Below are 24481 nucleotides of genomic sequence, written 5' to 3'. Positions count from 1 at the left end.
TCCCTGGAGGCCATCTGACCCTTAGCAAGCTCGAACGCTGTGCTAGTAGATCCGCTGCTCTCTTCAGAGCTGTCAGGCAGGTACACTTAAGTCTTCTGACACTGCACCCACAGCCCCCTCTTCCCCCAGGTGCTCTGTCCCAGGGAGATGGGGGTTTTATTTATCTCCCCCAACTTCTTAACATCTCTAAAATCTGGATGAGTCTCATAATAGATACCATCTCCTACTCACTGTCATCCAGGTTGCAGGCATAATCAAGTTGTGTGAACGCCTGGTATGAACGAGAAAGCACCAGCAACAATGAACAATAAACAATTACCAATAAAATTTGGGTAATTTCATTTGAGATTACCACTTACAAATCTTGATTCTGGTTTGTATTCTGACACTGCCACAACAGGATAAAAACATTCTTGTTTTTCTCCCTTTGGACCTCATGATCATTGAAATAATTTTTTTTTTTTTTTCAAGGCAAGGTCTTGCTCTATCTCCTAGGCTGGAGTGCAGTGGCATAATCTCAGCTCACTGCAACCTCTGCCTCCTGGGCTCAAGCAATCCTCCCACCTCAGCCTCCTGAGGAGCTGGGACTATAGGCATGCACCATTACGTCTAGCTCATTTTTGTATTTTTTTCTAGAGACAGGGTTTCACCATGATGCCCAGGCTGGTCTTGAACTCCTGGGCTCAAGTGATCACCCATCTTGGCCTCTCAAAGTGCTAGGATTACAAGAGTGAGTCACCGTACCAAGCCTAAAATAAGTTTATAACTCTGTAGCACAAGTATATTCTCATGTCACGTAATTGTTCCTTGTTTGCCCATAACAAAGAGAAGACCTTTTGTAATGGGGGGAGCCTCAGATTGATCTGTATATGATGCAAGAATGTTTCAGGAAAGATGGCTTCAAGGGTCTCCCAGTCGAGGACTGCAGTCAATTAACTGCCAATAAAAGCTTTTTACATGACTCCCTCTTCTCTGCAAATATCGTGCTAATGAGTACCTTCTTCCTGGGAAGGCTCCTGCTACCCCCATCAGTGGGGACCGTTCAGGGACATTTGGAGATTCATACACTTTGAGAGTAGGATGGGGAACAGGACTCATCTTTTTCAAGCAGCTGCAATGAGCCAGACACTTTATGTTACTTCATTTATTCCTCTCCATAGGAAATGTGCTATTCTTAGTTTTATTTTACAAATGAGAGAGCAAAGTCTCAGAGAGGTTAGGGAATTTCCCAAGGTCAAAGGTATAATAAACACATGGGTTTAGATGAGGCTTACCAGATATTTCAAAACTTCTTTTCCTTTATAATTGTAACATAATGTTTATAGAAGAATATTTGAAATATCTGTAATTAATAATCAAATATATTAATCAATTAATTATAACTAATTGTCATAATCTGTATGATTCTTCTGCTTCCCCTAATTTATCATTCTTTTCACATCTAGTGCCACCAGGACATTTGCGATGTACTCTGGAATCCCTCTGGAAGGAGCTGTCCTCACGGCATGAAGGATTAGAGGAGTTAATAAATAAGCAAACACAACCTTTCTCCTGGGGAATTATGATCCTCTCTAGAAGCTGGGCTGTGGACCTGAATTTGCAGGAGAAGCCAGGAGTCATCTGTGATGCTCTGCTGATAGCTCAGAACAGCCCTGGCAGGGCCAGGACTACTGCACTTGCACTGCTCTTACTTGGAAGCAGAACCTGGTGAACCTGGGGGGGCTACACCAGGAAGGTGTGTGTCAGGGCCAAGGTCCTCTGCCTGAGTCCTGAGAGCAGCGCAGAGGCCTTGGAGGCTGCAGTGTCTCCGATGGATTACCCAGCGTCCTATAGACTTGGAGGCACCCGGCACATGGAAGCCCTGCTGCAGTCCCTCGTGATTGTCTTGCTCGGCTTCAGATCTCTCTTGAGTGACCAGCTCAGCTGTGAGGTTTTAAATCTGCTCACAGCCCAGCAGTATGAGATATTCTCTAGAAGCCTCCGCAAGAACAGAGAATTGTTTGTCCACGGCTTACCTGGCTCAGGGAAGACCATCATGGCCATGAAGATCATGGAGAAGATCAGGAATGTGTTTCACTGTGAAGCACACAGAATTCTCTACGTTTGTGAAAGTCAGTCTCTGAGGAACTTCATCAGGTAAGCAATTGGACTTATGTCTCTAAGCGTTATTTAATCTGGGTTTAATTTTCTCTGCTAAGTAACCTTGTTCCTTGAAAATTAAGTGGTAAAATTATCTGCGACCACAAACTGTGTTTAGGAGAGCAGAATGGGGTAATTTTTTCTACCTTTTTTAGCTAAAGAAAACCGACTCAGGTCATTTTTCATTTTTTTGAGACAGAATCTTGCTCTGTCACCCAGGCTGGAGTACAGTGGTGCCACCATGACTCACTGCAGCCTCAACCTCCTGAGGTCAAGCATTCCTCCCACCTCAGGCTCCTGAGAAGCTAGGACCCAGTTGCATGCCATCATGCCTGGATAATTTAAAAATATTTTTTGTAAAAACACTATGTAGCCCAGGCTGGAGTGATCATAGTTCAGTGTATCCCTGAACTCCTGGGCTGAAGTGATCCTCCTGCCTCAGCCTCCCCAATTGCTGGGATTATAGGCATGAGCCACTGTGCCAGGCTCAATTGGGTTTTGATGGTGCCTTCCTACCTCTGCAATCTGGCTTTAGCTAGCTGGGACTTACTTCATTAGAGATCTGAAAATCCACCCAGCCATGGTAAAATAAAACAAAATGCTTTTAAAATTTAAGTTAACTTTTTATTTTAGAATATTCATAGACTTACAGAAAAGTTGCAAAGATAGTACAGAAAGTTCCTGTGTGCCCCTCACTCAGTTCCCTCTTTAATTACTACATTACTGTGGTTCACTTGTCACAACCATAGTACAGTGCTGTGAACTAAACTCCACAGTTTATCTGGATTTCCCAGTTTTCTCCTACTGTGCTTTGTCTGTTCCAGGATCCCATCCAGGACACCATATGACATTTAGCAGTTATGTCTCCTTAGCTTCCTTGGATCTATGATAATTTTTCAGACTTTATTTTTGAAGATCTGGATAGTTTTGAGAAGCACTGTTCAGGCATTTTGTAGAATGTTCCTTTTGGGTTTGTCTGATGTTTTTCTCATAGTTAGGCTGGAGTTACAGGTTTTCAACTTAAAAATCACACAATTTATAAGTTTAGAAAGGAGATTTTATTTATTATAAAGTGTTACAACCTGCAGGCTGGTCATCCTGACTGGGGGGAAGCTTAGGCAGAAAGGCAGCACTTTGAGAGAAGGGAGGATGGAACAGGGATTTGTGCTGAATGGCTTGGGAAACTATACATATTCATCAGGTTATAGGAGGAGCTATGAATACTCCTGAGAGGGGGTTGTGCATATGCATGGAGAGTAAACATGCTTATCATGTGTATTGTCCCACGTTCACTTTTTAGTAGAGACAACTTTTTTGATTTTTTGAGACGGAGTTTTGCTCTGTCACCCAGGCTGGAGTGCAATGGTATGATCTCAGCTCACTGCAACTGCTGCCTCCTGGGTTCAAGGAAATTCTCCTGCCTCAACCTCCCGAGTAGCTGGGACTACAGGCGTGTGTCACCATACCTGTCTAATTTTTGTGTTTTTAGTAGAGACGGGGTTTCGCCATGTTGGCTAGGCTGGTCTTGAACTCCTGACCTCAGGTGATCCACCCGTCTCGGCCTCCCAAAGTGTTAGGATTACAGGCGTGAGCCTCCGCGCCCAGCCAATAGAGACTTAACTTTTATATGTATTACAATTGGACCCTATATGTTTTGACTTTTATATCTATTACAATTAGACCCTATACATCAAAAGTCTTTTCAGGACAAGAAGGCACTCAAGTGCTCAGACTCGAAACCAGCCAGAACCTGTCCACGGTTGGTGGTCTTGTTATTAGGAGAAAGTTACAAAATCAGTCTCTTGTCCAGTCAAAGCTGTAGTTATGACTGGTGGAGCAGGGGGTCAGTTGGTTCATGTCTGGCAGTGGATGAGCTGCAGTTGTTTTAATATTGCTTATCTCCAGGCCAGTGCTTGTTTAGCTGATAGAAGAAAAGAAAAAGCTTGTGGCCATTAGAACATAGTTTATTCTTTAAGTGTAGGGATGTGTGACTTAACTTGGTCCTATTTATAACTTGGTATCTTATTGCCACAAAGAGACTGTTTCATCAGTCTTATAATGTTTATTTTAATCTGAGTGCTGGTCAGTTGTTGTGTCTAAACTGCAAAAGAGAGCGGTTATAATGAGGTGCAGCTGACCGGCCATCCCATCATGCTTGCAAATTCAGCTTTTAAGGTTTTTCTGGGGTCCCCTTGGCCAAGAGGGGTTCTGTTCAGTGGTTAGGGGGCTTAGGATTTTATTTTTCATACTCAAGGTTTTCAAGAGGAGAACCACAGGGGTGAACTGTAATTGCCATCATATCATATCAAGCTTGTATGCGATCAACATGTCTTATCATGTTGATATTAACCTTGACCACATAAGTCAGGAAGTGTTTGCCAGGTTAATCCATTGTAGTTACTTTCCCTCCCTCAAATGTCATAAGTGCAGTTCACACTCAAAGGGTGGGGATTGAAGTGCCACTTCCTTCATGTGGGGAGAGAAGATGAAGCTATTATACATATGTTATTTGGAAGTCTTCTGTATAGGAGACCATTTACTCATTCATTCAATCCTTTACTCATATGAATGAACTTATAGGTACTTATTTAATATTTTGTGTTATATTTGAATACTACATTATTTATTTAGTTGCTCAAATTGTTCTAGTATTAGCCATTGGAAGTTCTTTCTTTTTTTATTTATTTTATTTTGCTTTAAGTTCTGGGATACATGTGCAGAACATGCAGGTTTGTTACATAGGTATATACGTGCCATGGCGGTTTGCTGCACCAATCAACCTGTCATCTAGGCTTTAAGCCCTGCATGCATTAAGTATTTGTCCTAATGCTCTCCCTCTCCTTGCCCCCCTACCCTCTGACAGGCCCTAGTATGTGATGTTCCCCTTTGTGTGTCCGTGTGTTCTCATTGTTCAACTCCCATTCATGAGTGAGAACATGTGGTGTTTGGTTTTCTGTTCCTGTGTTAGTTTGCTGAGAATGATGGCTTCCAGCTTCATCCATGTCTTTGCAAAGGACATGAACTCATTCTTTTGTATGGTTGCATAGTGTGTATGTGCCACATTTTCTTAATCCAGTCTATCATTGATGGGCATTTGGGTTGGTTCCAAGTCTTTGCTATTGTAAATAGTGCTGCAATAAACATATGTGTGCACGTGTCTTTATAGTAGAATGATTTATAATCCTTTGGGTATATACCCAGTAATGGGATTGCTGGGTCAAGTGGTGTTTCTGGTTCTAGGTCCTTGAGGAATTGCCACACTGTCTTCCACAATGGTTGAATTAATTTACACTCCCACTGACATTGTAAAAGCATTCCTATTTCTCCACATCCTCTCCAGCATCTGTTATTTTCTGACTTTTTAATAATCGTCATTCTAACTGGCATGAAATGGTATCTCATTGTGGTTTTAATTTGCTTTTCTTTAATGACCAGTGATGATGAGCTTTTTTGCATATGTTTTTTGGGTGCATAAATGTCTTTTTATTTGAGACAGTGTCTTACTCTGTAACCTAGGCTGGAGGGCAGTGGTGCGATCTCGGCTTACTGAAACCTCTGCCTCCCGGGTTCAAGCAATTCTCCTCCCTCAGCCTCCTGAGTAGCTGGGATTAAGGGCACCCGCCATGACGCCCAGCTAATTTTTGTATTTTTATAGAGATGGGGTTTCACCATGTTGTCCAGGGTGGTCTCGAATTCCTGACCTCAAGTGATCCGCCTGCCTCAGCCTCCCAAAGTGCTGGGATTACAGACGTGAGCCACTGCACCTGGTCATAAATGTCTTCTTTTGAGAAGTGTCTCTTCATATCCTTTGCCCACTTTTTGATGTTTTTTTTTTTTTTTCCTTGTAAATTTGTTTAAGTTCCTTGTAGACCCTGGATATTAGACCTTTGTCAGATGGGTAGATTGCAAACATTTTCTCCCATTCTGTAGGTTGCCTGTTCAGTCTGATGATAGTTTCTTTTGCTGTGCAGAAGCTCTTTAGTTTGATTAGATTCCATTTGTCAATTTTAGCTTTTGGTGCAATTGCTTTTGTTTTAGTCATGAAGTCTTTGCCCATGCTTATGTCCTGAATGATATTGCCTAGGTTTTCTTCTAGTGTTTTTATGGTTTTGAGCTTTACATTCAAGTCTTTAATCCGTCTTGAGTTAATTTTTGTGTATGGTGTAAGGAAGGAGTATAGTTTCTGTTTTCTGCATATGGCTAGCCAGTTTTCCCAGCACAATTTATTAAATAGGGAATCCTTTCCCCATTGTTTGTTTTGTCAGTTTTGTTGAAGATCAGATGGTTGTAGATGTGTGGTGTTATTTCTTAGGTCTCTGTTCTGTTTCATTGGTTGATGTATCTGTTTTGGTACCAGTACCATGCTGTTTTGGTTACTGTAGGCTTGTAGTATAGTTTGAAGTTAGGTAGAGTGATGCCTCCAGATTTGTTCTTTTTGCTTAGGATTGTCTTGGCTATGTGGGCTCTTTTTATGTTTACGGTAGTTTTTTTCTAATTCTGCGAAGAAAGTCACTGGTAGTTTGATGGGAATGGCATTGAATCTATAAATTACTTTGGCAGTATGGCTATTTTCACAATATTGATTCTTCCTATCCATGAGCATGGAATGTTTTTCCATTTATTTGTGTCCTCTCTTATTTCCTTAAGGAGTGGTTTGTAGTTCTTGAAGAGGTCCCTCATGTCCCTTGTAAGTTGTGTTCCTAGGTATTTTATTCTCTTTGTAGCAATTGTGAATGGGAGTTCACTCATGATTTGGCTCTCTGCTTGTATACTGTTGGTGTATAGGAATGCTTGTGATTTTTTTTCTCTGCCCCAACCCTAAAATCAGCCATTTCTCCATGAAGCTCTGGTTCTTTTTATTGAAGAGTGGCAAAACCAAGATCTGTGCCCTCACTGCTATTTGTTTGTTTGCTTAATTTGTTGATGTTGACTATTCTGGCTTTTGCCAGATGTCACTGTATATGGCTGCAGTGCCCATGGCACACATTAGCCATGTGTAGCAAATTAGTGCTTGCTATGTGGCTGGTCCAAATTGAGATGATATGTAAGTGTAAAATATACACTGGGATTCAAAAACTTAGTGTGATAAAGAATGAAAAATGGATTTCATTTTAAATGGATTACATGTCAAAATGATAATATTTTGGAAATATTTAGTTGAATAAAATATTTTATTAAAAGTAATGCTGCCTATTTATTTTTACCTTTAAAAAATGTGCTTACTATATTAAAATCACATTTATGTATTGCATGATATTTCTGTTGGATGGCACTAGTATATGGATCATTAAAATAGGTCTGCTAATTGTTAAAATTAATCTGCTCTTCATTAGACTAGACCAGTGGCTCTCAATAGAGTGGGGGTGGTGGTGGTGGTGGTGGATTTTGCCCTCCAAGGGACATAATATCTGGAGATACTTCCGATTGTCACCACTTGAGGGGAGTGTGTTAATGGTACCTAATGGTGGAGGCCAGGGATACTGCTGAACATCCTAGAAGGTACAGGATAGCCCCCCACAAGAAAGAATTTTCCACCCCCTAATCTCAATAGTGCCAAGGCTGACAAATCCTGTACTATAAGAAGAAGGAGTATATTTCTATCCTCCTTAAATATGTATTCCAGAATGGAAGGGCAGAACTGGTTAGAGTTTTAATCTGATCACAGTGACAGAATGTTTTGCTTTAGGACAATTAATGCTGATGCACTGAGGTTCCTATACGCTGGGGAGCTGGAAAACGGAATGAAGAATCTTAGGGGATTCCATGCCCCCAGTAAGGACCCCAGTCTTTTTGATGCTGAAGTAATAGAGTTACAAAAACTGTTCTTGTGAAGTGGTAGTGATATGTCGAAGACAGCTAAGGGAAGCAGTTTCCTCAGAAAAGTAGACTATCTTCAGTGGATATTAGAAAATAAGGACATTAATGTCTCTCAAATTCTATGCTCCTATGTTGATCAGTTTCAAGATGTTACTAAGTGTTTATATAAATCTAGTAGAGGGGGTCTCTAAGAATCCCAGGGAAAAATTAAGAAATTAAGCCCAAAACATCTAATTCTTTAAATATGCGAACTCTTTAAGAAACAGTGGCGGGGTGCAGTGGCTCACGCCTGTAATCCCAGCACTTTGGGAGGCAGAGGCTGGTAGATCATGAGGTCAGGAGTTCGAGACCAGCCTGGCCAACATGATGAAACCCCGTCTGTACTAAAAATACAAAAATTAGCTGGGTGTGGTGGCAGGCGCCTGTAATCCCAACTACTTGGGAGGCTGAGTCGGGAGAATCGCTTGAACCCGGGAGATGGAGGTTGCAGTGAGCCGAGATGGTGCCACTACACCCCAGCCTGGGCAACAAAGAGCGAAACTCTCTCTCAAAAAAAAAAAAAAAAAAAAAAAAAATTGCTGGGCGTGGTGGCTGTGCCTGTAATCCCAGCTATGCTGAAGGCTGCGGTGAAAGGATCATTTGAGTCTGGGAGGCGCAGGTTGTAGTGAGTTGAGATCAAGCCACTGCACTCCAACCTGGAGTGACAGAACGAGAATGTGTCTCAAAAACAAACAAGCAAAAAATCAAAACAGACAAATAAACAAAAACACTCTCCAGGCATGGAGAAAATAATATAAACTCAGTGGTAATCCTATACGCATGACTGTCTCTGAAACTTGCACAAATATAATAAATGCATTAACGATTTTAATCTTCAGAACCCTGAATCTTGCTTTCGGAGTGCCTGTCCTGCCGGCGTCGGGTCTGCGGGTCTGCGCTGCTCCCTGTGCTCAGATGGTTCCTGAGCATCAGCTCCTTTCCCCCACCGCCGCAGTCCACACTCTGCATTCTGGGGGAAAAGGCTGGGTCGGAACGGAGCTGTGGCCGCTGAGGTATGCGGAGCCCTCTTCATCGGGTACTGCATCTACTTCGACCGCAGAAGACGAAGTGACCCCAACTTAAAGAACAGGCTTCCAGAGGAAAGAAAGAAGCAGGCCGGGCGCGGTGGCTCAACCCTGTAATCCCAGCACTTTGGGAGGCCGAGGCGGGTGGATCACGAGGTCAGGAGATCGAGACCATCCTGGCTAACATGGTGAAACCCCGTCTCTACTAAAAATACAAAAAACTAGCCGGACGTGGTGGCGGGCGCCTGTAGTCCCAGCTACTCGGAGGCTGAGGCAGGAGAATGGCGTAAACCCGGGAGGCGGAGCTTGCAGTGAGCCGAGATTGCGCCACTGCACTCCAGCCTGGCAGACAGAGTGAGTCCCCGTCTCAACAAAAAAAAAAAAAAAAAGAAAGAAAGAAACAGAAGCTGGCCGAGGAGAGAGTTGAGCTTTCCAAGTTTGCCGACCTTAAAGATGCTGAAGCTGCTCAGAAATTCTGCCTTGAAGAGACACAGCTTTGGTGAAGAGATCCTAGCTCAAGGTGTAGGCCACCTGACAAATCCAAGTGCTGTGTGTGGACAGCCACAGCAGTTACTGCAAGTGCTACAACAAACTCTTCCACCACCAGTGATCCAGATGCTTCTGACAAAGCCCGTACCAGTTAATCAGACACTTGTAAGTGCTCAGCGCTTGGCTGAAGACGATGTGGAATGAGAAACAAATGTCAACATAATAAAATCTCAGTTAAAATACTTAAAAAATTCTTAACTTGGTAGTTGAGCATAAGGGCAAATATGCTTGTTATGAACCATTCTACACTGAACTCTACCAAAGTTAATGTTTACTTTGTGTAAATCCATTTGGTTTATTTTTTCCAGTGAAAAGCATATTTTGATAGAGATCTTTTCACTTTATAAGTACACTATGAGTTACTGAAATATCACAGATTTTGTTCATTTCTAAAACATGCGATTATAATGTACATATGGCCTTGTTATGTTAAAACCACCAGTGGTCTGTGTTGAAAGACAATATGAGGGGTGGTCTCCTCCCTTAATCTCAAAAAAAATTTCTAGAAATTAAAGCTTCTACATGGGAATCAGAATCTTTACTCATCATAAGGAAATCCTTGAATTATACTGTCTCTGTTGCAATAATCAAAAATTTAAAGGCCCTACTAACTGGAAGCAGACCCAGAAAACAGAAACAGGAAAACAATGGCTTAATTTAGTACATTCAATATTCTTGATATCCTTATCATTAACCATAATTTAAGTAGAGTAATATTTTTGCTCCTTAATTTTTCAACATTGTATAAAGAATTTTCCATTCAAAGTAACGTGAGGCGGAGCTACCTGAATTTCAGTGGTGATAAGACAAAAATATTTTGACCCACAGCTTTTGCAGGACCACTCTGAAGGAAAGTTAACCCTGTGAGGTTTAATTTCTATCTTCCTTGGCCTACAGTTTTTCTAAGGTAGTGATTTTTGGTGACCTGAAACCCAAGCTGCGCCTGTCCTTTTCAATGACTAAGTGGTTACAAACCAAAAAAGATTGAACACTGACTGACGAGGGAGAGCTGGCAACTCTACTTCCTGTGTTACTTCTCAAAGTGGGGTCTGGGAACACCCTGGGGTACTTGGATCCACAGGATATGCACTGGCCTCAGAAAGGCAATACCATCCAGTGTGGTGAGGGTGCAGGGACACCAGTGTTCTCACTACTGCTGCTGAGACTGTGAAATGGTACAACTTTCTGTGGGAAAAGTAATATTCATTACAGTTTACAATGCAGGCCCTTCGACTCAGTAATCCTACTTCTAATTATTTATACCCCAGCAATTGTGCACACACATAAGTGCATATTTGCTGCAAATCTCAGCTAAAGTCAATATTAGCTAAAGGTCTTTAATTAGGCTTAGGGTTGTTATCCACATTTCAGAGAGTATAAATACTACCATTCATTATTAATGTTAAGGCAATGTTGCTAAAAATTGTTTTTACACCTTAGGTTAGGCATGTGCAGGAATTCAATGGCTACAAGTTACATGGCATTAGTCTGGCTTTAGCTATATGATGAGGAAAATTAGGAAGTCCTTTCTAAGATATGTCGTGTTTGGTAAGGACATTCTAAGCAAATTAGGAAGGCAGGTGCATGGAAGAAAAAAATGGTATTCATACCTCCTCCTCCAGAATATCACAAGCCAAATAGATGTGGGACATGACTACTTGATGGGACTCTGATTTTAACTTCTTGGATTGTAAGCTCCAAAGTTTCATACAGGAGTTGTCAAATCCAGCAGCAAGCGGCTTGCTATTGGGGGAGATTTCTGCAGTGTTCAACAGCTGCTAGGTGTTTTAGACGGCATAGAAGCAGATGGTAGTGAGGGAGGGAGGCCCATCCTTGACTTGCGTAATGCTCTCCTGTAAGACCTCCAGGGCAGCCTCCTTCTGCAGAATAGGGCTGGGCGTGTCAGGGGCGTCCAAATCGTTGTTCTCACTTGGGGAGGAGCTGCCACTTGCATACAGCTGGTAGTCTGTTGTCTTGGCAGGCTGCACGTCCAGATGAATATGTAAGGTGAGGACTTTGCACAGGGCGATATTGTTGTCACTTTGGAGGTAGCAGATAAGGTAGTTGTAGCTGTCTTCTTGGAGACGGACCACCTACTTTTTATCTAGGAATACTCGAAGCTTGAAGTTAGATAGGATGTCCTGGATAGTTTGAGTGGTCTGTAGCTGCTCAATGACCTCCTTCTGGCTAGCGTTCTGCAGAAACATTCCATGGAAGCGGCTGTAAAAACTTTCCACTGTGCTCTTTGGACCGTTCTGGACCAGGTTGAGATGAAGGTAGACAAAGAGAGGGTAGAGGAGAGGCTTCACTTCGTGGCTATGCTGTGAATCGGAATCGATGAGAAAAAATTCCGCTGTCGTCCAAACTGTACTTTATATTGCTGGGATTCTGCCTGGGGGCAGACAAGGGGCTGCAGACATTATGTTGGCACAACGAGATTCTGATTGTACTGTGAGATTGGCCACCATCTCTTCAGCAGTCTGTGGCAGCCGCGGTCCTTGCTTCAGGGGACCCTCTGAGTCCATGTACTGCCAGCGTTTGAGGTAGCAAGACACTACCATCTGGATCTGCTCTGTACGCACTCATTTCATGACTGAACATCCCAGGCGGCTCCGGCTCCTCCCACCGCGGCCCCCCGCAGCCTGCACCTCCCGGATCGAGTTGCTTCCGCCTCCGTTGTCTCTGCTCCGACTGCCGGCTCAGCTGGGCCTCCGAGCCCCGCGCCCCTCCGCCCCCGCCGCCGCTCTGGGCGACCGCTCCCTGACTCTTTCTTTTAATTATTATTATTTTTTAGAGGGTCTCGTTATGTTGTACAGGCTGATCTCAGACTCTTGGCCGGAGCGATCTTTCCACCTTGGCCTCCCAAAGTGCTGGGATTACAGGCATGAGCCACCTCGCCTGGCCCAAGAATCCTTTCTTTACTAAGATTTTTCATGAAGATTTAGAGGGTCTTAGTATTATTTAGTAACAAAAATACAAGAAAATCAAATGTAATGCTTCTAAAGTTATACCCTTTGTTAAAATTGTTTCATGAATCCAAGGTTTACACAATGCTTATGAATCTTCTCCCTGATTCTCCCTGGGGTGAAATAAACATTTTCTTTGAAAATGCAAAGAAGGCATTTTCAAGACTGTCGGATTGCTTTGGAACTTCTAAAATAACTACACTTAGTTACCAAGTCAGACCAGTGTATTCCCTGCACTAAATAGAACAGTATGAGAATATAAACGTGGCCTTCCACTAAATGGGGTTATAATGGAAAGAATATTAGCGTGCTATCTTCCCTGCTCAGCCTCCTGAGTAGCTAGTACTACAGACAGTGCTGCTAAGCCTAGGTGGCTAGTTTTGTTTGTTTTTGTTTTTTGATGGAGTTTTACTCTTGTCGCCCAGGCTGGAGTGCAGTGGTGCATCTCGGCTCACTGCAACCTCCGCTTCCCGGGTTCAAGCGATTCTCCTGCCTCAGCCTCCCTAGTAGCTGGGATTATAGGTGTGTGCCACCACGCCCAACTAATTTTTGTATTTTTGGTAGAGACGGGGTTTCGCTATTTTGCCCAGCGCTGGTCTCGAACTCCTGACCACAGGCGATCCGCCCATCTTGGCCTCCCCAAGTGCTGGGATTACAGGCGTGAGCCACCGCGCCCAGCCTAGTTTTGTTTTTTGTAGAGACAGGAGTCTAGCTTTGTTGCCCAGGCTGCCTAGGCTCAACCAATCCTCCCACTTTGGCCTCCCAAATTATTGGGATTACCGGCGTGAGCCACCGTGCCCTGCCTACAGTGGCTTTTGATACCCTGGGAAAACGCAGCTAATTACGTGCACCTACAGAGTTATTCCATTTGTACCGTCAGAGTAACGTTTTCAGCCGTTCTATTTCTCTGGCAAAACATTTTGGGCCCTCGGTGACTTTTTGCTGAATGGGTGACCCGCTCTCCCTGCACAAAGCCATAAGAATCACTTGAGAGCTGAGGGTCTGGGGAGGCGCAAAGAGAAGGCTGAGAAGGCGATCTTGCTTTCATACACCTGCAAAGGGAAAGAGGAGCGCTGCACTCTCTCATTCCTGGGGAGGACAGGAAAATGCTGCCACCGTGGAGACAGACGACTACTGCGTGGGCTTTAAATCCAGGGTGGGCGTGGGGCAGCGCTGGGGCTGGATCTTCCGCCCCGCTCCTTCCAGGGAGAAGGGAAGGGAGTCGAGGTCATGAGGGGAGGGAAGGGAAAGGAGGCGCCGGAGGGACGATGGGGCGGTGGGAAGTCGGAAGAAGGAAGGGTCGGGAGGGAGGGAAACAGGTCCAGGAGGAAATGCGGGGCTTCATTTTCTAAGGTGGTAGTGGATGCACTGGTGATTGTACACTTTTTTGTACGTCTGAAATATTTCATAATTAACATTTAAGAAATCATTGTTTTTTGAGTGGGTCTCACTCTTATCGCCAAAGCTGAAGTGCAGTGGTGCGATCACGGCCGATGCAGCCTTGATTTCCTGGGCTTGTAAGATTCACCCACCTTGGCCTCCCAAAGTGTCGGGATTACAGGCGTGAGCCACCGTGCCTGGACTAAGGAATAGTTCTGAACCTCATTCCCCAGGGATGGCCGCAGGTGGTGTCGCCAGGATGTTTCCCTGGTAACTGGTCACGTCCTTAGTTCCCAGGGCTGCTCTCCTGCGTGCTGTGACAGCCATTTCGGGGGTGGGGGCGACCTCACTGCGCACCCAGGAATAGGCGAGACCTCAGCATCGGTCTGGTCTCGGTTTCCTGGTGGGGAATTTAATGCTTCCGAAGGCGCTGTAGACACTGTCACGTCTTGGCGTATTTGTTTTGTTTTGTTTTGTTTTTGTCTTTTTTTTCGAACCAGCTTTCTCCAGTCTCTTTCGCTCACGCTGCGCGCTTCAGATTCTGCCCTCATCCCAGTGGGTCTGGGGGTCCTCACCCTGACCAGTTGTTAGTGGGTGCAAAGGCCAGCGCCCGTTGGTGTCAGATCTCGGTCTAATCCTTGCCTGCCCTGAAAAGGGTTGGGTGGGCACCAATCTCTGCCGCTGGCAAGCAGAACCGGACTGGTGGGGGTGGGATGGGGTTAGGAGGTGGGCGCGGGCCTAAGCTTCTGAGCGCAGCACCCACCCGGGGCAGAGTCAAAGAAGGCGCCGGGAGTGGAGACACCTGCAGCAGGAGTCTCAAGTCCCACGCCATTGCCCTGGGGGATTGTTTTGGCCTGTGTTCTGGAGATGTCACAAACTGGGCGGGAGACCACAGCTGCAGGAAAAGGCGGCCAGTGCACAGAGCCTGCACTCTATTGCTTTATATGTTACTCTAAAAATAGCTATATTGAGCTATAATCGACATACTTGAAACTGCACGTATTCGAAGTGTACAATATGAAGGATATTGACCTACCTAGAAACCCTTGAAACCATCACAGCACTTAAGACAATGAACCTATGGGGAGGACTGGGTAAGGAGAGTGAAGCACTTGCTAGTCCAAAATTGAAGGGAACACCAAAGAAACACCACCTCTCAGTGAACAAGATAAACAACATTTAAAAAATCAAAATTAATGTGGCCAGGCGTGGTGGCTCATGCCTGTAATCCCATCACTTTGAAAGGCCAAGGCGGGCGAATTGCATGAACCCAGGAGTTTGAGACCAATCTGGGCAACATAGCAAAGCCCCATCTCTACAGAAAACAAACAAAAATGAGTCAGCGTGGTGGGGCGCCCCTGTAGTCCCAGCTACTCCAGTGGCTCAGGATCATCTGAGCCTGGGAGGTGAAGGTTGCCTTGAGCAGAGATCCGGCCACTGCACTCCAGCCTGAGTGACAAAGGGATACCGTCTCAAAAAATAAAAATAACTAAATAAATACATCAAAACGCAAAAATCGGTGATGAATAAAACATAAAAATGTTAAATAAACACAAGCTCCAACCCTGCCTTTGCCTAGCCATGTGTCACTTTCCTCACCCCTGTCCTGGCCCTGAACTAGTCCTCCTCCCACCACAGAAGCCCTCCCTCCCCTGCTCCAGCATGCTCCCTTCCTGCATCCTAAATCAGGTGACTGTACATTGCCTGCTTCTGGATCCTCTCGACTGTCCCATTGGTTTGCTGGTCTATTTGTGTGCCCAGGCACATTGCTGTCGTATTAGAGCTGTATTGTGTTTCAGGGTTGTTCAGCTATGTGTACCTTATTGCACTGCCCAAGGCCTCCAGCACAAGCCGCAATGGAAGTGAAACTAAAGAGTATCCTTGCCTCATTCCTAAAACTCCTGGGAGAGTTTTTAATATTTCCTCATTGAGTGTGATTTTTAAAAGTTTGTGTTTTATAAATAACCTTTAACAGATTCAGGATATTTCTTTTTTTCTAAGAAATAATTTTCTTGATCCTTTACTATACAAAATTTATTCAGATTACACCCCTTTGAAGTGGTAAGATCACAGCTAGAGAACAGGTCACCCTGTAACAAATCCATTTACAAAATCCATCATAAAAGCTTTTTTTGTTGTTTTTTACTTATATTACATATTTTCTTTTTTAAACTAGCGTACAACACAAAGCTACACTGATTCGTAGTTTGCCTACTCCCAATTTTGGGAGAAATACTACCTTTTTACAAAATCACGTACCCCGTAGGAAAAGAAATTCCCACACCCTGACAATTGCCACCCGACTTACTCTGCAAGCCATCTTCCTTCAAATCCCTCCTTCTCATACACACGAGTTGTCATGAACACACTGAATTCTTATTTTCTTTTTCCAGAAAGCTTAAGCTTTAAATACTACAATTTTATTTACAGATCTACACGTACAACAAAACCGAAAACAAGAACCACAACAAAGACACAGAAAAAAAAAGAAGAAAACAAAATAACACTCTTAAAACATTATAAACCAGCTAGAAAGTATTCTGGTAATGTTTACAAATTAATTGCTATTTTTGTACAAAATTACTAAATAATGAAAATGTGAGTAGACTACATATCAACTTAAATAAAACGATTGCTATGCACAACTCTGTACATATAAACACATACCTAACACTGTTTGACAGCTCATGTGTTGCCCTTTATACATTTGCCCTTTATACATGCAATCATAATTTGCACACTTGTAACTTTTAGCCATTTTGTGTGTGAGCTTTAATAGCAGCAACTCAATGGTACCAGGAAACCTGTATACTTAGTGCTTAAAGTCATGCAAATACTGTAGTACTAACCCACTTTGTGTGCTGGATACTAAGTCAAAAAGAAAATTACTTAATGCAAACAAAATACAGTATGGACATCTAATTAATGTACATCAGTTAAGCCCAGTAACTGGAAAAAAATCTTATGCATGAAGGAACTTTTAAGACTTATTAGTATTCCTTTCATTTTAAAAACAATAAATACGGCATTACATTATGAAAAATTTCAACAAAACACACAACAATCTGGCCAGGTGCGCTCAGTCTTTAGACTTTGGAAAAAATCAGCTTTGTGCAGCTGGCAAAGAGAATTACACTAAGCTGGAAGCAGAGTCAGCTAACCAGATGAGATAAATATGGGAAATGGGGAAAAGTTTGTCATAAATGGTTTCCCATACAGGAAAAAACCCCACAGTGCATTTCCAGTAGGCACTTTACACAAAGCTCCCTCTCCCTCCTCCACCCCAATGCTTCATCTAGAACCACACCGACATTTTCTACCAAGTCCAGTGTGTGTGAGGGGAGGAAGCCAGGGATGGAGGCTGAAGAAGAAAAAAGGAAGATAGTCTGCACCTTTGTTTTTCTTCCCAAACGTACACCCACGCATACGCACACAAAGAGTTTAAAGTGCTGGTGTCATCTGCCTTGACCCCACCACCACTTTGCATATTGTGGAAATCTACCTGGAGTAAACTGGCTGGGGCTCCTGTGGTTGTGTGTGTGTGTGTGTGTGTTTTTCCTAAGTGATATATTCAATTCAATTAAACATATGAGTTGAGTGCCTACTACGTGTCTACCATTGGGTCAGGCACATAGCATTTCAATTTAATTGTTCGTTCTGAGGTTTGTTCTTTATCTGACCCCCTCATTCCCACAGTCCTTAGCATCCAAGGAATGGACCCAAGATACTACGCCATATTCCCAGTGGGAGATGACCACTGCCACCTGCCCGAGGGAAAGCCATTCTTGGGCATAACTGGTAGGATTTGCAGCTGACACAAAGCCTCCAACTTGGGACAACATTCCTGAAGAGTAAAGCGGGAGACGCCCTGGCATTGTTTTGGTTCATTTTCTACGTCCCCGACTTCCCTTGGTCCAACTTATTCCTTCATAGAGGAAGGGGAACGGGGTCTGCCCAGAACTATTTCACCCCCCGACACAGTGGGAGCTCCCTGTTCCTGCCAGCTTAAGGAAATGCCACTCACACACGGGGATGTCTTTCTCCCTAGAGGTCTCTCCATCAGACCCCACCCTGAGAAGTGGTCTCCCTGAGTGCGGTGTAAGAGAGCCCTTTCTCCCATCACAGGGGTCCGGGAAGCCCAAGGATGGAGGGACTCATGCCTGCTGCTTCACCTCACCTGGTTCTCCTTTCCAATGGGCCACCCATGTCAGCAAGCCCCAGGAGTGACTCGCTTCAAGCTCCTCCTCCTGGGAATGGAAGGACGATGGAACAAAGCTCCTTGCAGAGGCTGACAAACCTTAGATTACACAGGTTTACATGTTCTGATCAGTACAGGTTCTCTCCCTCTGCTTAAGTAATGTGAATTTGCAAAAACCGCTTCAAAGTAAACAATTAAATTGAAATGATAATGTCCCCCATTGCCGGGGGCACTGGGGAGGAGGGGGCCGGTGGCAACCGCGCCCTTTGGAGGGAGGAGGAACAGGAGATGGTGGAAGTGTTGGTGGTGAGGATCTGGATGTCGGATCTTTCTTTCTATTCCTAATTTGCTAAGGGTTCTTTTTAAAAACCATGACTGGTTGTGGGATTTTTGTCCCACTTGGAGCATAAGATGCTGTGCTGTATAAACTGTAATAATGTTCCACAGGTTGGTGTTCCTCTCTGGAAGTAGATGATAGTTTTCTGCTCCATTGATATTAGGCTTGGCAAGGTGACTTGTTTTGACCTCTGGAATAAGTGCAGACGTCACGTGTACTCTTTCTGAGCGTGACTTTCAAGAGTCAAATGCTTTTCTGGCATCTGTTGAAATAATCGTGTGGTGCTCCTTTTTTCATTAATGCAGTGAATAGGCTGATTGATTTTCACATCTAAATCACTCTTGGATACCTGGAGTAAACCTCTGTTGGTCTTAATACAATTTTGGGGGGTACATTGCTGCATTCATTTTACATATATATATGTGCGTGTGTATATATATATATGGACAGGGTTTCACTCTGTCGCTCAGGCTGGAGTGCAGTAGCCTGATCACGGCTCACTGCAGCCTCAACAGCCGAAGTTCAAGTGGTCCTCCCATGATAGCCTCCTTAGTAGCTGGGACCACAAGTGCACTGCCACCACGCCCGGTTATTTTTTAAAATTATTTGTAGAGATGATGTCTCCTTATATTGCCAGGCTAGTCCTGAATTCCTGGGGTCAAGCGACCTTTCTGTCTCCTCCGCTCAAAGTGCTGGGATTATAGGGGTGAGCCACTGCGACAGCATAGGAACAACATCGTAATCTTTTTTGCTTACTTCTTGGACGCCTTCTTGGTGCTCTGGGAAAATCCCTGCACTAAAATTTTAAAGTCAGTGACTGAAGAAGAGTTTCCTTACTTCAGTGAAACTGTTTCCTTAGAGCTGGCATGAGAATCAGATGAAATGAAGAAAAGCACAGCTATGTACTTTGTTTTGGTTTGTTTTTGAGACAAAGTCTCGCTCTGTCGCCCAGGCTGGAATGCAGTGGCGCGATCTAGGCTCACTGCAACCTCTGCCTCCCAGGCTCAAGAGATTCTCCTGCCTCAGCTTCCCGAGTAACTGGGATTACAGGCGCGTGCCACCACGCCCGGCTAATTTTTGTATTTTTAGTAGAGACGGGGTTTCTTCATGTTGGCCAGGCTGGTCTTAAACTCCTGACCTCAGGTGATTCGCCCACCTCGGCCTCCCAAAGTGCTGGGATTACAGTCGTGAGCCACCGCGCCCTGCCAGCTATATACTTTCAATGTATGTGCTCATTCAATGTGAAGAAGTACTCTGCCTCTACCTTAAGATTCTAGATGGGACTTCCAACGGCAGGCCCTTAATTGAGTCCGGAGTGGGATGGAGCTAGGGAGAAAGGGCAATTCAGACTGGTGAACTCCTCAGTTAGTGAGTCAATTTGGTCTGTGTGCATTTCAAAAGGTATGGGTTTTCGCAACAATTCTTAGACATGTTGCCTGGAGAATCCTGTATTATCATAATTACCATAATAAGGGCCCCACGAAAGCAATGTGGCAGGAGGGCTGTATCCAGTTAGAGGAGCCACTGGAATGTCCGAAGCCAACTAATAGGCCTAGATGGCCGCAATATACTCCCTACACCGCAAGGGGTCCCAATCTGTCTGTCTGGGAGCAACCCGCTCCTCGCACCTCCCTCCTCCCCTGTGCGGTAGCAGCTGCTCTCCCCGGGTTTCTGGCGTCAATTGCACTTTTCGAGCAACGGGATAGCAGTCCTGCGTCAATTTTGAGGACACAATTTCGCAAAAAAAGCGCGTGCGGTGCCACCACTTCTGGAGCGTCGGAGCATGGACTGCCCAATAGAAATGCAGCTGAGGGAGGGGCTAGCCGCTCACCAGACGCCGACAGCGGCAAAGTGGATAAGAACTCAGGTCGCCTTACTCGGTGAAGAGTGCACAGACGTGGACCTCGCCAGGTTCGTTCTTTCTTTGTTCTCTTCAAATGACTTTCTTTTCCGCTTAGAAAATACTAATAGGTACAGACGAAACGGGAATTTCCGTTGATCCCGCAGAGCTATTCACGTGGGCGTTTAACTTTCAGTTGCTCAAGGGAAGGGTGCTGGCACCTGCGGTGCACTCGCGCCTGCAAGGAATCCTGTTTCCAGGGAATTGTGCGGAGATAAATTCGTCCCGTTCCATTGCCAAACCTTCCAGCCTCCGTTTCTTATTCCCAGGGGGGTCTGTTGGCTCCGGGACGAGGTGGGGTGCTGCCAGCGCAAAAAAAAAAAAAAAAAAAAAAAAAAAAAAAAAAAAAGCTGCCGGGGCTGCTTTCTCTCCTTTCTAAGCATTTTGGCTCCTTGGCTCCTGTCTCTGTAGCAACGTCTGTCAAAACCGCAGGCTGTGGTGGACTTAGCAATGTCAGACTTCAAAGCTGTGGGTGACAAAACTTCTGCCCCTGCGTGGGCTGGGGAGCGCCTTAAAAAGCCGCAGGGCGGGCGAGGGGAGCTGCAGGGAGAGCCGCGGGGATCTGCGGTGTTGGAGCAGAGCTAGAGAAGCGGGGTGTGCTGTATGGACAGGCCAGACTTGGCAGGTATCCGTCGGATGGAGGTTGCCCATCCTCCTGGAGTCCCGAGCATTCAGGGAGTTGGGGAATGGGTTATTTAGGGAAATGTGACCGGGCACTGACGAACTGCGTCGCTAGATCCTGAAAGAAAAAAAACCAGTCACCCTCTTGCGCTGCTGGTTTATCATCTAGAAGAGGGGAAGGGTGAGAGCAGTGCTGTCCCGAACTAAATGCAAAATGGTATCCGAGGAGGGCAAATCACAAATCACGCTCCATGCTTTTTGTTCCCCAGGACAGCTCTTATGCTTCCTGTTCCGCCCTTGTGGTTGTAGTTCTTTCCAACCTGCTGTTCTGGCATAACTCTAAGGAGATATGAATGTCACCCCCATTCCCATTAAAGATAGCCAACAATATAGCCTAAATCGTGAGTTCTGATAGAATTCTGATAGAATTTCCCCTATAGTCAAAAGTATAAAGGATTTCAGTGGAAACATCTAACCTGTAAACCTAGACCCAAGGTTTAAGGGAGGCCAGTGAATTTTAGGCCCTAGGGATTTGGTCGGCTCAGTCCCCAGCTCATTTTTATTTATTTTATTAAATTAATTAATTAATTAATTAATTTTTAGCATTGTGTTCCAGATGTATGCCTGAAGCCAGAGGTTTTGAACCATGGAAAGTTTTACACGGCTGCAGGTGTTGGACTGGAGTGGCCAGGATCCCAGGCTAGTCCACGAGTGCTGAGTCCTCTATAAGATGGCTCAACTGAGCTCCCATGGGTTCCAAGTTTCCCAGGGGTATGGGCACCCTCCTTAAGCAATCTGAGGGTGAGATGTGATTTCTGTCCCCTTCTGTGTATGGTGGGTGAACCAAAAGGGTTCATCCAGAGCAAGGCCTGATGCAGACAGTGCAGGAAGGTGGGCAGGGAGGAAAGGGGACAGGACTCCAGTTACAGAGGCTGCAGGAAGAATTGGAGAGCAGGGGCTGCTTGGCCAGGCATTACCGGAAAATGGTAGGGCTGGGGCTGTGTGACTGGGCAGATGTGGAACTGATTCCCCTGCTGCTTTTGCGGGAGTAAAAAGAATGAAGACTCTTTTCTGTCAGGTCAGCATGGAAGGTGGACTCGCCCTTGGGGCATCCTCGTGTCTAAGAAATATGAAGAAATTGGGTCTAAAGGATGCTAATTGTGGTAGAGTACTGTGGAGAAAGTTTGGCATGGTGGGATCATACATCTCCCTTTGCTTTTTTGTGTAACTTTGCCACATTAAGAGTATTATTACTTTTTCTTTTTGAGTCAGGGTCTCACACTGTCATTCAGGCTAGAGTGCAGTGGCATGATCATGGCTCACTGCAGCCTTGAACTCCTGGGCACACACAATATTCCTGCCTTGGCCTCCCAAAGTGCTGGTGTTACCGACATGAGCCAGTACACTTGGCCAAATTTTAAATTTAAACTTAAATGACTGTGCTTACCTGGCTTCACTGTTGTTCATCTACCAGGAGTTGAGTCTCTTTTCTTAGATTCTCTGTCATTTGTGATAATGTGGATGAATCTGGAGGATGTTAAGTGGAGTAAGCCAGGCAGCCAAAGATAAATACTGCATGATCTCACTTATATGTGGAATCTAAAAATAATTGAACTCTTAGAAATAGAGAGTAGATTGATGGAGTGGGTGGAGGTGGGTTGGGGAAATGTTGGTCAAAGGATACAAAATTTCAGTTAGATAGAGGAAATAAGTTGAACAGCTCTACTGTAAACATAGTGACAATAATTAATGTGTTTTATTTTTGAAAATTGCTTAAAAAGTAGATTTTAACTGTGCTCACCACAAAAAATAAGTATGTGAAGTAATGCATATGGAAATTAGCTCAATTTAGCCATTCCGTAATGTACACATTTTTCAAGAAAACATTTTGTACATAACCAATATATGTAATTTTGTCTGTAACTTTAAAAACACAAAAACCACACAACTATATTAAATATTTTCAAAGAGATAAAGGAAAACATGGACAAAGAACTAAAGGAAATCAGGAAAAATTTATGAGCAAAATAGGAATATCAACAAAAAGTAGAAATTGGTCTGGCGCTGTGGCTCATGCCTGTAAGCCCAGCACTTTGGAAGCTGAGGCAGTTGGATCACCTGAGGTCAGGAGTTCGAGATTAGCCTGGCCAACAGGGTGAAACCCTGTCTCTACTACAAATACAAAAAAATTAGCTGGGCGTGGTGGCGAGCGCCTGTAATCCCAGCTACTTGGGAGGCTGAGGCAGGAGAATCGCTTGTACCGGGGACGCAGAGGTTGCAGTGAACTGAGAGTGCCACTGCACTCCAGCCTGTGCAAGAAGAGCAAAACTCCATCTAAACAAACAAACAAACAAACTAGAAATTTTAAAAAGGAGCCAAATGGAAGCTGTGGAACTGAAAAATAACTGAATGGAAAAAATTATTATATTAAAGAGTTTCGATAAGAGATGTGAGCAGGCAGAAATAAGAAAATCAGTGAACTTGAAGGCAAGACAATACAACTTATCAAGCCTGTAGAGCAGAAAGAAAAGAATGAAGGCGATGGGTGTGGTGGCTCATGCCTGTAATCCTAGCACTTTGGGAGGCCAAGGTGGGCAGATCACCTGAGGTCAGGGGTTTGAGACCAGCCTGGCCAAATGATGAAACCCCATCTCTACTAAAAATACAAAAATTAGGGGGCCTGGTGGCACACACCTATAATCCGAGTTACTTGGGAGGCTGAGGTAGGAGAATCACTTGAACTCGGAGGCAGAGATTGCAGAGTTGAGATTGAGTAATTGCACTCCAGCCTGGGTGAAAGAGCAAAGCTCCATTTAAAAAAAAAAAAGAAAAAGAAAAAAGCCTACAGAGCACAAGAGACTTGTGGAATAATGTCAAGGACACCAATATATGCATTATATTAACCCTAGAAGGAGAAGAGAGAAAGGATCAGATAAATGATTTGAAGAAATAATGGCTGGAAATGTCCCAAATTTTATGAAAGATGTGAATCTACAACTCCAAGAAGCTAAATTAATTCTGAGTAGGATAAATCCGTAGAGACCTACATCAAAACACATTATAATCAAACTGTCAATATGCAAAGATAAAGGGAGACTTTTGGAAACAGCAAAAGAGAAGACACTCATCATGTATAAGTTGTCCTCAATAGGATTAACCGCCAAGTTCTCAGCAGAAACATTGAAGGCCAAAAGGCAGTAGGGAAAAGGCTGATATATTTAAAGTACTAAAAACAAAAACAAACAAACAAACAAAAAGCAAAAACAAAAAAACTATCAACTGAGAATTCCATATCTGGCAAAAACTTTTCAAAAACGAGGGATAAATTAAGACATTCCTAAACAAGAGTTCAGAGAGTTCGTTATATTGGACCTGCCCTACAAGAAATGCTAAAGGGAATTTTTCAAGTTGAAATGAAAGGATACTAGCCAGTGACTGAATGCCACATTGAAAATATAAAGGTGAAAAAGACTGTTTCTTGGGCTTCTGCAGCAGCTCCTCCCCCACTGA

At 44.2% G+C, this 24481-nt stretch overlaps 1 protein-coding gene and 2 pseudogenes across 4 annotated transcripts in view; 2 read left to right on the top strand and 1 right to left on the bottom strand.

Moving 5' to 3' along the window:
- The window catches only part of SLFN12L (schlafen family member 12 like), a 59897-nt gene that overhangs the window by 18102 nt on the left and 17314 nt on the right, over window positions 1-24481 (top strand). The window contains exon 2 of one of the 3 annotated variants that reach the window (XM_021928936.2): window positions 1446-2136. In XM_021928936.2, the coding sequence (XP_021784628.2) occupies window positions 1811-2136 (326 nt within the window). In that variant the 5' untranslated portion in view covers window positions 1446-1810. Of the gene's footprint in view, window positions 1-1445; window positions 2137-9576; window positions 9675-19558; window positions 20362-24481 lie in introns of those variants that run through there. The other 2 variants (XM_031657475.1, XM_031657474.1) reach the window with 2 other exon arrangements.
- Window positions 7812-13005, top strand: LOC108582508 (annotated as a pseudogene). The gene is made up of 3 exons (XR_002517925.2): window positions 7812-7911; window positions 8923-9110; window positions 9425-13005. The product of XR_002517925.2 is annotated as a mitochondrial import receptor subunit TOM20 homolog pseudogene (transcript).
- On the bottom strand, window positions 11174-12160 carry LOC108582622 (annotated as a pseudogene).

This window comes from Papio anubis, chromosome 17 (genome assembly GCF_008728515.1).
Source record: "Papio anubis isolate 15944 chromosome 17, Panubis1.0, whole genome shotgun sequence".
NCBI lineage: Eukaryota > Metazoa > Chordata > Mammalia > Primates > Cercopithecidae > Papio > Papio anubis.
The sequence above is the reverse complement of the archived record's forward strand: the minus strand, read 5'-3'. Positions and strand labels throughout refer to the sequence as shown.